The 15,000-nt window shown below is 48.7% G+C and overlaps 1 protein-coding gene across 1 annotated transcript in view; it reads left to right on the plus strand.

Moving 5' to 3' along the window:
• The window catches only part of LOC134455615 (retinal-specific phospholipid-transporting ATPase ABCA4-like), a 103,374-nt gene that overhangs the window by 14,756 nt on the left and 73,618 nt on the right, over nucleotides 1–15,000 (plus strand). The window contains exons 6-7 of the mRNA XM_063206790.1: nucleotides 521–648; nucleotides 11,014–11,211. Coding sequence (XP_063062860.1) covers nucleotides 521–648; nucleotides 11,014–11,211 — 326 coding nt within the window. The remainder of the gene's footprint in view (nucleotides 1–520; nucleotides 649–11,013; nucleotides 11,212–15,000) is intronic.

The raw sequence follows: 15,000 nt of genomic DNA on the forward strand, positions 1-15,000 counted from the left end.
TAAGAATAACATGGTAACTAGGTTGCACTGGAGCAGACTTCCTGACATAATGTTGTGAATGTAAAACATAAAAGGTGGTGATGCTCCTATAAAAGTTGTTTCTGTCAGGTACCATTGGTCTCATTGTGTCCTCATTTGGATGAAAACTTGTGTGCATCCCAGGTGCTGAACAAGCAGTTAAAAGTTCACACACTCCTTAGAATTCTAAACTCCTGGAATCTGAGGAGGGCTGATAGGTCAAAAAGTTATCTTCCTGCCAAAGGAGAAAATTCTTTTTAAACGTATTTGCGGGCTTTTATGCTTTTATTTTGATAGTGACAGTGAATAGATGACAGGAAATGGTTGCGAGAGAGATGGGGGAGGTTCGGCAAATGACCTCATATTGGATTGAACCCGGGCCCCTCTATGGTGCCTTAGCCATTTAAACCAAGGCAAAGTCTTCAAAAGAGAATTCTAGCAAAAAAAGAACCCCAGTCCATGTCCTCACCCTTACTCACTCGTCTTCTTGTGTTTTCTGCAGGTCGTGGTGTGAAGGTGGAAGAGATACTAAAGGATGACGAGTCGGTCACCTCTTTCCTGCTAAGAGACGTGCCTCTGTCTGACTCCGTGGTCTACCAGCTGATGAACGCTAGAGTCCGTCCTGAACAGGTAGGTCACCGCTGACCCCGCATGACAGACCTGAGATCAGGAGATCAGTTGCCAGGCTGCGCCCTCCTAGTGACGCAACACCTTGGGCGGCGTTGCTTCTAGTCAGGCCTCGAACTCGATTAACACCGTTACCCAGCTCCGGAAAAATCGGGAACAGATCGAATCGCGATTGCAAGTCTATGATAATCAGGCAAGGAGATCAGGGCTTCCTCTGCAATCTTCTCCTCTCACTTCCAGTACTGTAAATGTCATCAGTCCTGTGAAATGGGTTGACATTTTAGGATTTGTGCGGTTAGTGTTTTTTTCCCAATGCAAGGTGTTTTACATTTATAGCCTGGGCGAAAGCCGGCTGTTGATTCCCAGAATCTTTGGATAGAGTACATAGGATGGCATCGCCAGGCTATTACATTTACAGGTAAATTACAAATCTGGTCTTCTTTGATAAGGCATATATTCATAGGGTATAGCCTCCATTCAGTTCTTGTCGCAACATGGTACTACTGCTTGACTTTTGTTCTTAGTGAGAGTAGCCAAAAGTGCCTTCCCACAGACAAGCTGGTGGACTACTAGTGCAGTGTCCTTTCTTGAGGTCAGTGGTCACTGGTCACATACCCATCAGTCCACCCGCAGAACTCCAGCATCTCCTACTTTGTGTAAAACATTACCACACCGCTTACATAACTCATACGTCTTTACACGGCTCATTAGTAGCATTCCTATGCCTTGTGTACACACACAGACGCACACGCACACAGACTAATTCCCCACTGCCCCCTCCCTACTCGTACTGAAGGCAACATGCTTAGGCTCAGCGTGATTGTCCAAATAGTGGTTGTGTGGCCCCAGATGGTTACATGAGTCTCCCTGTGTGAGACCGAAGCTAGTGGCCCGCGGATCCCTGTGTGTGTGTGTGTGTGTGTGTGTGTGTGTGTGTGTGTGTGTGCGTGTGCGTGTGCGTGTGCGTGTGCGTGTGCGTGTGCGTGTGCGTGTGTGTGTGTCTGTGTCTGTGTCTGTGTCTGTGTCTGTGTCTGTCTGTGTCTGTGTCTGTGTCTGTGTCTGTGTGTGTGTGTGTGTGTCTGTGTCTGTGTGTGTGTGCACATGTGTGTGCTGGCCTGGTATGCTGCTGTTCTTGATGTGATGGACATATTAGTGTTCGAGGCCATTGTGGTCATCTGAAGGAGGATTGGTGTCTTGATGTTATGAGTATGTGTAACGATTCCTGTTTGGCTGTAAACATGACTAAGCCAACAAGTGTGCTTTAAACATGGACTCTGCTCACATACACACAGGCACACGTACACACGTACACACACACACACACACACACACACACACACACACACACACACACACACACACACACACACACACACACACACACACACACACACACACACACACACACACACACACACACACACACACACACACACAGGCCTCTGCGGGTCCCTAGCTTCGATAAACTACAAAAAACAAACACACACACACACACACACACACACACACACACACACACACACACACACACACACACACACACACACACACACACACACACACACACAGGGGAGGTAGAAGCACACATGCACATGCAAACTCAAACACAGACATGCATACACAAACCCCCGCTGCACACCCGCCAGCCTGAGCCCACCTTAAAGGTCAGTGTCAAAGGCAATCTATATGCTATATGTGTGCATTTGTCTATTTTCCCACCTGCACAAACAAACGGCATGAGCCACAAGACTAAAGATCCTAAAACAGATCAGGACTCGTTAAATATACAGCCATGGTCTGGTGTAGTATATGGCTCATGTTGCTCAGAACAAGATTAGAGTTCGTCAGAGAGATAAAGTTTATTGACTCAGCTCCGTAGGAGGCTGTGGGGGCCTGGCCACCCGATGGGCTTCTGGTCAGCCAGCCAGGGGCAGCCCATGTTCCTGATAACAAAACCTGACCAACGTAACTCTCCTCCTCCACATTGGAGGAGTCTTCTGTGTGGGGGTGGATGGTTGTGAAATCATCACAATAATCTGACAAGTTCCTGGGGAGAACTTGCCCGGTTGCCACCTTATTGAGGTCACCCAAAATGCCTTTCATTACATTGCATTACACTTAGCTTACAACTTACAGTTGTTATGAGTACAGGGTATTGGTTACAGTCCCTAGAGTAGTGTGGGGTTAAGGGCTTTGCTCAAGGGCACCTCAGTTATGGAGGGGGATAGGGTGTGGAAGAGTGGGATTCAAACCTGCAACCCTCTGATCTAAAGCCCATTTCCATCACCACTAGGCCACAGCTGCCCATTTAATAGAGAACCTATGGGAATCCAAACACAATACTTACTTGAAGTCAAGGGCAGAACTCAGGCAAACATGTGGGTGAGTGCATAGGTCAGTCAGTGTGTGAGGTGAGGTGGGTAGGTGCACGCTGAAGGAGAAGGAAAAAGAGGGGGACATGGAGAAAGGTATGGCCAAGGGTAGATTGCAGACATGCATGTGGGATGACAACAGATACTAGAGTAGAGTAGAGTACTTGTATTAATCCTGAGGGAAGTGAAGGCAGCGTACATAGATACAAGACATATAAGATGGAGATAGAGATGGAGAGAGCACAGCAAGACATAGCTGAGTAGAGGGGCAAGTGCTACCCCACCTGGACACCCCATGGCCTTCCATTATGGGAACCTAGTACAGTACAGTACAGAAAGTAAGGGCAGACTCGGGCAGACTGCGGGTAACGTCCGGGTAGGTGTGTGGGTGCTTGGGTGAATGTGTTGGTGAGTGAGTCAATGGGTGAGAACTGAGGAGGTGCTTACAGTAGAGAGAGAGAGAGAGAGAGAGAGAGAGAGAGACTCTCGCAGCGTAAGGGGTGATTGCTAACCCACGCGGACACCCAATGCCTGGGAATTTTGGGAATCCAAACAGCACTTACAGTATTAGTGAGCAAGGGCAGACAGAGGGCACAGAAGGCATGTGGTGGTCGGGTCTGTTGATGAGTGAGGTGGAGGTGGATGGGATGGTGAGTAAGGTGGTGAGGAGTAGAAGAAAAGAAGAAATGAGGGTTGAGAGAGAGAGAGAGAGAGAGAGAGAGAGAGAGAGAGAGAGAGAGAGAGAGAGAGAGAGAGAGAGAGAGAGAGAGAGAGAGAGAGAGAGAGAGAGAGAGAGAGAGAGAGAGAGAGCAAAATAGGGTAGCCCACCCTGCCATCCCATCCCACCCCACGCCTCCGTCCCATCCCCAGCTCCCACCCCTCTCCCCTTGCCCAAAACAAAGCCCCCCCTCTGGCCTGCATGACATCAGTATTAGAGCAGCCCCTCGCTGGCGGCTTTCATATGTTAATGGGGCCGGGGGCGAGGAGCACAGCAGCGGACAGCCAGTCAGCCAGCAAGCCAGCCAGCCCGCCAGCCCGCGCTCCCCCATGGATGACAGCTCTTTCTCAGAGCCGCCTAATTCAGACGGCTGCAGGAGTGGGCCGCATGGTGCTCACTGGGTCTAGCCCTGGCATGGCGTTAACACACACACGCATGCACACACGCACATGCACATACACACATGCATGTGCGCGCACACACACACACACATGCACGCACATACGCACACACGCATGCACGTACGCACGCGCACAGCACACACACACACACACATGCACACGCACACATACACACAAGCACGGATGCGCACACACACACACACATGCAGGGACACATACACACACACACACACACACACACACACACATACACACACACACACATACACACTGCTATAAGCCCCTAGCAACTAATCAGATAGGCTATAGAGAGAGAGGTGTAAATGGAGTGACATGGAGGGCGGGTCGGAGAGGAGGACAGGGGGAAAGATGTGAGGGAAGAGAGCGAGGGAGAGAAATCTTGGGGGATTAAAAAATAATGGAGTACAGAGAAATGAAGGTTGAGGGATAGAAAAATAAACAAAGAGATGGAGGGAGGAACGATGGTCAGAGAGAGAGAGAGAGAGAGAGAGAGAGAGAGAGAGAGAGACAGACAGACAGACAGACAGACAGACAGAGAGGAAAAGATGGTGTGAGAGAGAGTCGGCTTTGGTTTATGTGCAATGCCAATAAAGCTACCCTTGATTAGAATTGAATTGAATTGAATGAAATTGAACTGAGAGGTTAAGTGACCGATAGAATGGGACGCATAGAGAGACTTGGGGGGAATAAAAAGGAAGAGATTGAGACAGGCAGTCAGAGAGAGACAACAAGAGAGACAGAGCAGAGACAGACAGAGGAAGATAGATGAAGATGGGAGAGAGAGAGAGAGAGAGAGAGAGAGAGAGAGAGAGAGAGAGAGAGAGAGAGAGAGAGAGAGAGAGAGAGAGAGCGAGAGAGAGAGAGAGAGAGAGAGAGAGAATGTCTGTCAGTCAGATGGAGAGGGCCATAGGCGTGCATGTGTATACATGCTCCGAGATGCCTGGCATACACATTCAGTTGCCATGGGCACCAGAGTGGCTGCCTTCCTACACAATGACAAAAATGCACACCGCTGTTTGTCCAGACTGGACCAGACCAGACGCTCGCTCACCCCTGCTCCACATCATTCCCTCCAATCTATAGAGAAGCGTGGCCCGATTTGACAAAAAGCTTTTTTTATTCGTAAGCGAATAGTACTGGGTTTCAGAATAAATATCTACTCTTTTCTTCCTTTTCTTTCTTTTTGTCACTTGTCACTTTCTCTGTCTTTCTCTGCTTCTCATTCAGAATCGCTCACACTCAGACAGACTCAAACACGCATGCACACACACACACATCTGCACGCACACACACACAGCACAAAGGTAAAACTACACATTCCCTCATATGCATAGGCAAGCACAACCCAATTTGCCAAAAGCTTTTCATCCTTGAGCAAATAGGACAGGGTCTGGGAATAAAAATGTATGCTCTCTCTCCCTTTTTGTCACTTTTCAGTCTTATTTTGTCTCTCTCTCGCTCACACACACACACACACACACACACACACACACACACACACACACACACACACACACACACACACACACACACACACACACACACACACACACACACACACACACACTCAGAGGCGACACTACGCATGGCCAGTGAGCCAGTTTCACACACACACCACACACACACACACACACACACACACACACATAGAGTTGTACATTCATTCACACACACACACACACACACACACACACACACACACACACACACACACACACACACACACACACACACACACACACACACACACACACACACACACACACACACACACACACACAGCACAAATGCGCAGCGAGACAGCCAATTACACCCAGGGGTCAGCGCTAAGCCCGGCCTGTAGAGAGACACATAATGGCAGCCGGTGGGAGCCCAGGAATGTGGACAACCAGGGTCACAGGAGAGAGAGAGAGAGAGAGAGAGAGAGAGAGAGAGAGAGAGAGAGAGAGAGAGAAGAGAGAGAGAGAAGAGAGAGAGAGAGAGAGAGAGAGAGAGAGAGGAGAGAGAGAGGAGAGAGAGAGAGAGAGAGAGAGAGAGAGAGAGAGAGACAGACAGACAGACAGACAGACAGACAGACAGACAGACAGACAGACAGACAGACAGAGGGAGAACAGAGAGGCAGGTTGACTGAGACTATATACTCCTGAAAATATACTACTGTAATAATACTGTAATTGTACTTTTGTTTCGTTGTGTTATTTGTATGCACTGCTTTGGCAGAGAGACAGACTGGCAGGTGGACGGACAGAGAAGAAAGAAAGAGAGAGATATTTACGTGAATGATTAGTGAGAGACAGTGAGAGGGATGGTGAAATGACCGAGACACATGAGGGTTTATGTAGAGAGAGAAAGTGTGTGTGAGAGAGAGTGGAGGGTTGGAGCTAGAGTAGGAGAAAAAGAGAGAGAAGGGAGGATGGTGAGAGAGACGGTGAGACCAATAATAAAAAAAAGAAACAGAGCTAGAGAGTTACATATAGGGACAGAGAAAGCACATGAGACGGAGAGAGAGAGGGTGGATGGATGGATGGAGGGATGGAGGGATGGAGGGATGGATGCAGAGATGGTGAGAGAGGGCCTCCCACTGGTAGCTTTGTTTATTGTGCTTTGCCTGGATATGTGAGCGCCTGGACTGAGGCCAGCATCCAGCAACTCAGCAGGTCCCACAGCACACCACACCACACCACACCACACTACAGCTCAGCATTGCACACCATACAGCACAGCACAGCACAGCACAGCACAGCACAGCACAGCACAGCACAGCACAGCACATTCAAGCTCAGCACAGCACAGCACAGCACAGCACAGCACAGCACAGCACAGCACAGCACAGCACAGCACAGCACAGCACAGCACAGCACAGCACAGCACAGCGTACAGCACAGCGTACAGCACAGCACAGCGTACAGCACAGCACAGCGTACAGCACAGCACAGCGTACAGCACAGCACAGCACAGCACAGCACAGCACAGCGTACAGCACAGCACAGTCTACAGCACAGCACAGCACAGCACAGTCTACAGCACAGCGTACAGCACAGCACAGCACAGCACAGCACAGCCACAGCACAGTCACAGCACAGCACAGCACAGCACCATACAGCACAGCGCAGCACAGCGCAGCACAGCACACTACAGCGCACAGCACAGCACCGCACCGCACCGCACCGCACTGCACAGCACAACACAGCACAGCACAGCACAGCACACCACAGCGCACAGCACAGCACACTACAGCACACTACAGCACAGCACACTACAGCGCACAGCACAGCACACTACAGCACACTACAGCACACTACAGCACACTACAGCACAGCACAGCACTGCTCAAGCCTGATACATAGTCATGCTGTGCTGACTTGGGGTACAGCATGGACGTACTGTCAGCGGGATGTGTATTCCTCATAGTCGCCCTGCGTACGCATGCAGGAAAGGGCGTGGTGTTTTTTTCACCGCTGAGAATTTAATGACGTCAATTCACCTCCGTGACAACAGGGGGCGAACTAACTCATTCAGTTGAGCCCAGTCCCTAGAATGAATCACAAAGCTAACCAGCTGGCTATGTAAAACGTAATATTCCACTAGTAGCCTACTTCTAAAAGTTGGGGCATAATTAGATGGTACAACATCAGTTTCTTTTTGGTCAAGTATTACATGAGATTAAATGAAAGACAAACGCCATTTTAAAAGACAATAGACAGCATGAATGGCCATTCACACCTGGGGCCTAGTAGTAGCTAGCCAGCTAAATCAGTCATTACAAACTCAAAGCTAGTTGACTAGCCACCTGAAACGTAATTCTACCACTAACAAAGAGGCTTCTTGCTATTAATTTAAAAAGTTGTGGCGTAATTAGACATGAATGATAGCATACAAGATTCTCTCTTTATTCATGTTTTACAGTTCAGGTGGTTAAAATGCCAAACAAAAGCTGTTTTTAAATACAATACATCTAATGGCCATATGAACAGCTAGCTTAGCAACTGTCAGCCAAACCCATTCAAACTCTACAGGACATTAGCGAACCCTGTTTTAGAAGCTAGCTAGCCACACTACAAATCAACAAAGAGGCTTCTTGCTATTAATTTAAAAAGTTGTGGCGTAATTAGACATGAATGATAGCATACAAGATTCTCTCTTTATTCATGTTTTACAGTTGAGGTGGTTAAATGAAACAAAAGCCATTTTTAAATACAATAGATAGCCTATCTAATTAACAGCTAGCTTAGCAACTGTCAGCCAAACCCATTCAAACTCTACAGGACATTAGCGAACCCTGTTTTAATGAGCTAGCTGCCACACTACCAAAGAACAAAGAGGCTTCTTTGCTACTACCACACTACAAACATATCATTTTCATGATGGCCTTTTCTGGATATTTCTAATTGATTTTTTGGAAGTAGTACTACTGAAATAAAAAACAGTTTCTCTTCTCCCTGTCAAGTAAACTCCAGTGATTTCCTGCCAAGTCAACTGCATCGTGTTTTTCGTTTTCCTTCAAACCTCCGCGGTAGGGTAGAAGAATAGAACACAACTGACCTATCAGGGCTGAGTTCCCCCCGGACTGCCGTAAGCGCATTGACCAATCACCGTCTTCAAGCATAGCTCAGCTCACGGACATTTCAGCCTGGGAGAAACATGCGTGTACTGCAGCCAGGGGTCGTTTTGTCGCTGCACAGGGGGGCGCGGTGGCTGCTTCTCTGTGCAGAACCTCCGTGAACGCGCGACTCTGAATCCCCCTTCAGTCCTGTCCTGTTCAGAACACCAGACAGGGGCCAGAGACGCCACACACCACAGGTCTTACTTCCACAGCATGGACACTGGGGTTGTGTGTGTGTCTGTGTGTGTCTGTGTGTCTGTGTGTGTGTGTGTGTGTGTGTGTGTGTGTGTGTGTGTGTGTGTGTGTGTGTGTGTGTGTGTGTGTGTGTGTGTGTGTGTGTGTGTGTGTGTGTGTTTTATGTGTGTTTTTTGTGTGCAGGTGGTTGCACACAATCGTAACAATGACGCCTGTGTGTGTGTGTGTGTGTGTGTGTGTGTGTGTGTGTGTGTGGTGTGTGTGTGTGTGTGTGGTGTGTGTGTGTGTGTGTGTGTGTGTGTGTGTGTGTGTGTGTGTGTGTGTGTGTGTGTGTGCGTGCGTGTGTGTGCACTGTATGTCTGTGTGTGTGCGAACGCTCAGCAGCTTATTGACAGCGTATTTCCCCCTGTGAGTGAGTAAGGTTGGCTGTGGGGAGGGGTGCATGAGCAGGGAGAAGAGGAGGGAGTGATCTTGGTTGGTCGTCGCGCTGTCCCTGTGAGTCAGGTGGGGGGAAGCAGGAGAGAGAGGAGCAAAGCGAGTTGGTCGGCCGTCACACTGTCCCTGTGAGTGAGGTGTGGGGGGGTTGTTGAGGAAGTGTGTGGAACAGGAGGGAGAGGAGAGGAGAGGAGAGGGTGTTGGTTGGCCGTCACACTGTCCCCTTTGTTACAGGGCCCGCTCTCACTGTCACTGTCACTCCCCATAACTGTCTCTCAGACGCCCCGCGGTGACTCGGTCTCGCTAATGTGTCACCCACGCCAAAAACGTTCCCCCTTGTATTATTCCTGTTGCGAGTTACGTAATCCTGTTTGAGCAGGAGCCTCTGCCAATACATGCCTGGCCCACCAGGCTATCAGCAGGGGAAGGTGAGGGTGGAGGATGGGAGAGGGAGAATGATGATGGGATGCAGGACCGCTGACAGCTCTGGCTGGGCCCAGGACAAAGTTGTCTGAGAGGGCCCCCCAGCTCAATACATACAATGAAATAAGGACCCAATTATGGGCCCCCTCTCTCCCTTGGCCCCCGCCCCCCAAGTCGCCACCCCTGATGGGACGGGTGGGGGATGATGGTAGTGATGTTGCTGGTGGTGAAGGTGGTGGTGGGGATGGAAGCACTACACAATGGCTCTTTCTCTCTCACACGGTTTGATCACCGAGTGCTTTTTGAGTATTTGATCATCCATGTTTGTCACTGGTCGATTTTTTTTTGGCCAAGGAAATCGACCAATGGACTGCAGTACAGGGTAGGCATACAGTCTGTGTACTGTACACCTGCTAGCAGGCCGGGGTTGTCATGTCATTATTGGGAACAATGTAATGATACATTGTGTCCTTTGGATGCTGTTTCGGTTGGTTGGCATGAATGGGATGTGTGTGTGTGTGTGTGTGTGTGTGTGTGTGTGTGTGTGTGTGTGTGTGTGTGTGTGTGTGTGTGTGTGTGTGTGTGTGTGTGTGTGTGTGTGTGTGTGTGTGTGTCTCTAAACATGTTTTTGGGTGCGTGTGTGAGTGCGTGCGTGCGTGTGTGTATGGAGTGGGGGTAGGTAGGGTTTGGGGGGCATGGAGATCAGATTGCAGCCGGTTATCTGCTGGTTACAAATTGTTGCCACAAATAGGCAGTCGCCATGGGAATGCGGCCATTGTTGGGTTCCGTGTTCACAGAGGAAGTCGCGTCTGTTATGCCCAAGTACGCATGGCTGGGGACTTTTATCTCGACGTTGATGTATGCCTGTGTCGCACTAATGAACAATGAATCAAATTAATCAGAAATGATTGAATGCTTTTTTCCCTCTTTTTTTCCATGTAACTTGGATGTTTTATTTCCTGCAGCATTCATTCTTTCTTTTCCTTTTCGAAATTCCTTTCATTCAAACATGTCACACTTCACTTTCTTATCGTTTTTGTTTTTTCTTGTGTTTATTTGCTCATGTATTTAGTTTCTATCTGGTGCCCCCTCCTTTCCCATTTTTTGTCTGTTTGTGTTTGTTGATCTATTTATCTACTTATATGTTGCTTGGTGTCCTCCTCTCCCCGCTCTTGCCCTCTCTTCTCCTGGTGTCCACAGTTTGCGTATGGCGTGCCCGACCTGCAGCTGAAGGACATAGCGTGCAGCCAGTCTCTCCTGGAGCGCTTCCTGATCTTCCCCAGCCGCCGGGGCCTGTACGCCGTGCGCCACGCCATGTGTGCCCTCTCGCCCATGCGCCTGCAGATGATCGAGGACCGCTTCTACGCCAACATAGACTTCTTCAAGCTCTTCCGTGTGGTGAGTGTTTTGCCTCTGTCAAGATGGCGCTTCCTCTGCCCCCCAGGGTTTATTGAAGTGGCATTTTGGCCTCCTGACCTTCTTCAAAACTGGCCCAAACATCACATCAACAAAATATCAAGCAGAGTGTGCGCCATCTTCTTTATTTTGTTTTGTATTTGAATGCACAAGTGGCCAGCAGCTCAAAAAACTACATTGGTGTGCGATAACTTTGCCTCTATCTTCTTGCTCTCCTATTCTCCTTTGTTGTGCAATGGTGTTGCTTTTGGCAGGTGCAGGGGTGATGGCCGCTAGAAATGTGTGGGACAGGGCTCTGAAATGCGTGTTTTTGTTTAGTTTAGTTTTTTTGGCCTTTCAGCCTTCGTTTAGAAAGGCAGTGGAAGATGAAATGAGTGGGAGGGCAAAGACCCATATCCCGGCTTTATGAGCAGCGTTCCTTAGCCCACTGAGCCACAGCGTATCCCAAAAGCAATTATTTTTGACCCCATCCCAACCACACCTTAAGCCCTCTCTCCGTGTGTCCCTGTGAGGATTTGGAACACCATGAACACTTCCTCTTATGTATCTCTTGGTCCTCTAATGGTGTTGTTGGTGTTGGCAGGAACTCATCAGCAACTTGTCAAAAACCCTAAAACCTAAGTAGTTTGCACCCCAATCCCATTAGCACCACACCATAACCCTCTGTAAAGAGATGGACCACCTGAATTGGCCCGATCTCTTCCTCATCTTTGGATCCTCATGCCTTTGCCATAGAAGACTGTTGCTTTGGTGTAAAATGTCTACCTTTTATTATTGAAGGATAGAGAAGGGATAGAATCAGTAAATGACATAAGGTCAAATTCAAACACTTGCCCCTTGTTGTCATATGTGACATTATGAGTATATGTACCCATGAACCCCTCATTTTTGTGACTTATTAGTTCTCACCAGTGATGGGCAACCTGGATTGAGAAGCCACAATCCAGTGGCATGTCCTACAACATGCCTGGTTTTACCTGTCCATAGGCTATGTAGCTTTTGAATCCAGGTTGCCCATCACTAGTTCTAACCCCTTGAACCTCATTCCATGTATTTGCATTTGAGTTAGTGCATGTGGAGGCCACAGAGTGTTAAAACACATCAACGGCAGTGCCAACAGAAACATTTCCAGCGGTTTTGCCCTCAGTGCAGTTCAGCGTTCCAGTGGTTTGGTAGAAGTGATGCAAGACTGGTCTTGTGTCAAAAAGGTTCTCTAGGCACCATTAAAGTAACATGCAAGTAAAAGAAACCCAAAACTAAAGTCTTTGACATTGCAACATCAACCGTGTGGTTTTAACCGTTGACGCTAGCTTGAAGATTTATTGAGGGAACCCGCAAAAATCAAATGAGTCCATTGGGGTTTGCTGGAGCGCAGCACTTCTGGCGCAATTATACGACAATTATTACACAGCGAAAACAAAGCAAAGCATTCCTTGGCATGGCTGTAGATGTGCCTCAAGAGACGCCCCTGCATGCCACGCTCGGGCCAAATTTGCAGGCTGTGCCAGGCACTGTTGGCACGTCTTTGCCCAATCTCACCCAACATACCCAATGTACAATGTACGTGTACGTGTACGGACACAAAACACACCGTAGCACAAACACTCACTTTCACCCTCAACCACTAACATGTACGTGCACACGCGCGCGTACGCACACACACACACACACACACACAGACACACACACACACACACACACACACACACACACACACACACACACACACACACACACACACACACACACACACACACACACACACACACACATTATCAACCTCAACCACCAACTCCCAAGTCCCCCAGTTAAGGGTGGATTCGCCATGATGCACACCAAACACCCCCTGTGTAAGCTCCACAGCACAGTACATAAAAAGAGGAGAAACAGGATCGTTAAAATGGGGACGGAGGCAGGCAGGCCGGCCGGGGCTCAGGACTCGGAGCTCAGGAAAGGCTTTGTTGCCTGCTTTTCATGTGCGATGAATGGTGCTGTTTACAGTACAGTACTGTACTGAAGGGGATTAGGAGGTGATGTGGAGGAGAAGGCGGAGGGAGGGAGGGAGGGAGGGAGTTAACTATGGGCTTTGTCTTCGTGCTACAGTGCAGCTCACCTCACCTCTACGTCATACTCTCAGCCTATGCAACGTGCTGCCAACGGCACTGTGTGGGTCTAAAGCTGTGGTTCCTTTGTTTAATTAGCACCCCCTGAACCTCATCATACACCTCCAAACGCTCCCCTTGACCTCATCGTAAGCCTGCCAACGCCCCCCTTATTATTAAAAGATAAAATGTACTAATGCCCCCCAAGCACAGCCCCCTCTCTGCTGTATCCTTCTCAACACCCCAGAATGGCTCCCCAATGCCCCCTGGGGGCTTTAGAGCCCCCATTGAGAAAGACTAGTATAAAGTATTGTTCCTCAACAGGTGTTCTACAGCCTCTAAAGGAGCACTAGGGAGCTTTCAGGGGGCGTGGAGAAGCATACACCTGAAAGAGGTAGTCTATTTTATTTTTTAATACCGGGGGGGGGGGGGTTGGCATAAGGTCAAGGGGGTGTTTGTTCCAAACAGGTTGAAAACCACTGGTCTAAAGCATCCGTCCAGGACTGTTGTTTAGCTGAGCAGTTCTGGCCTGCATTTAATGCTGTACTGTGGTGCCTTCGCACCAATATTTATATTTTAGGAATATTGGAACTTGTGCATACAGTGGCACATACAAACATGCCCAGACTCTCTCTCTCTCTCTCTCTCTCTCTCTCTCTCTCTCTCTCTCTCTCTCTCTCTCTCTCTCTCTCTCTCTCTCTCTCTCTCTCTCTCTGTGTGTGCTTGAGTGTGTTTGTGTGTGTGCTTGAGTGTGTGTGTGTGTGCTTGAGTGTGTTTGTGTGTGTGCTTGAGTGTGTGTGTGTGTGCTTGAGTGTGAGTAGAGTAGAGTAGAGTAGAGTAGAGTAGAGTAGAGTAGAGTAGAGTAGAGTAGGTTAACTTTATTGATCCCCGGTGGAAAACAGTGTCAAGTAGCTTACATAAATACACATAATGGCCACATGGACAAACGTGTGTGTGTGCCCATACACGTACATTGGGTATGTAGGGTGAGATTGGGCAAAGACGTGCCAACAGTGCCTGGCTCAGTCTACAAAATTGGCCTGAGCTTGGCATGCAGGGGCGTCTCTAGACATCGACAGCCATTCCAAGGGATGTTTGCTTCGTTTCGCTGATGCAGGTCTACCTTTAACAACTCTGGACACCAGTGCAATGTATTGTGTGGGACTTTATTATGTCTGATCAGTCCTTACTGGCTGCTATGACATTACTCAATATTAACATCAAAATGGATCAATATAGCTTGGATTCGTAAAGCTCCCTTTGTGGTGAGATCTCTATAAAAGCATCACTGTCTGTGTTTGTGCTATTCTCTGGATCCACACAACAAATCAACAGTCTTCCATGCAACCGTTATCCCTGTAAACAAACAATCAATGGAGCCAGTATGTGTCAGTACCTGTGTATGTGTAGAGAAAGTGGCTTAGGACCCAATCCATAGGGTGAGAGCTAACCCACTGCTGACCAGCCTGCTCCTCTGCAGCGGGCGTCAGTGCGGTCAGACCTGGCCTACTTCACAACTAATAAGATTAGGACAGGGACACGCCTATTGAAGACTTAAGTATCGGATCTCCGGGCCACAATAAAACAAACAGAGACAGAGGGAGGGGAAGAGAGGGAGAGAGAGAGAATAGGAGAGAGAGAGAGGGGGGGGGGGCGAGAGAGAGAGAGA

The sequence above is a fragment of the Engraulis encrasicolus genome, chromosome 9 (genome assembly GCF_034702125.1).
Source record: "Engraulis encrasicolus isolate BLACKSEA-1 chromosome 9, IST_EnEncr_1.0, whole genome shotgun sequence".
NCBI classification, from domain to species: Eukaryota; Metazoa; Chordata; class Actinopteri; order Clupeiformes; family Engraulidae; genus Engraulis; species Engraulis encrasicolus.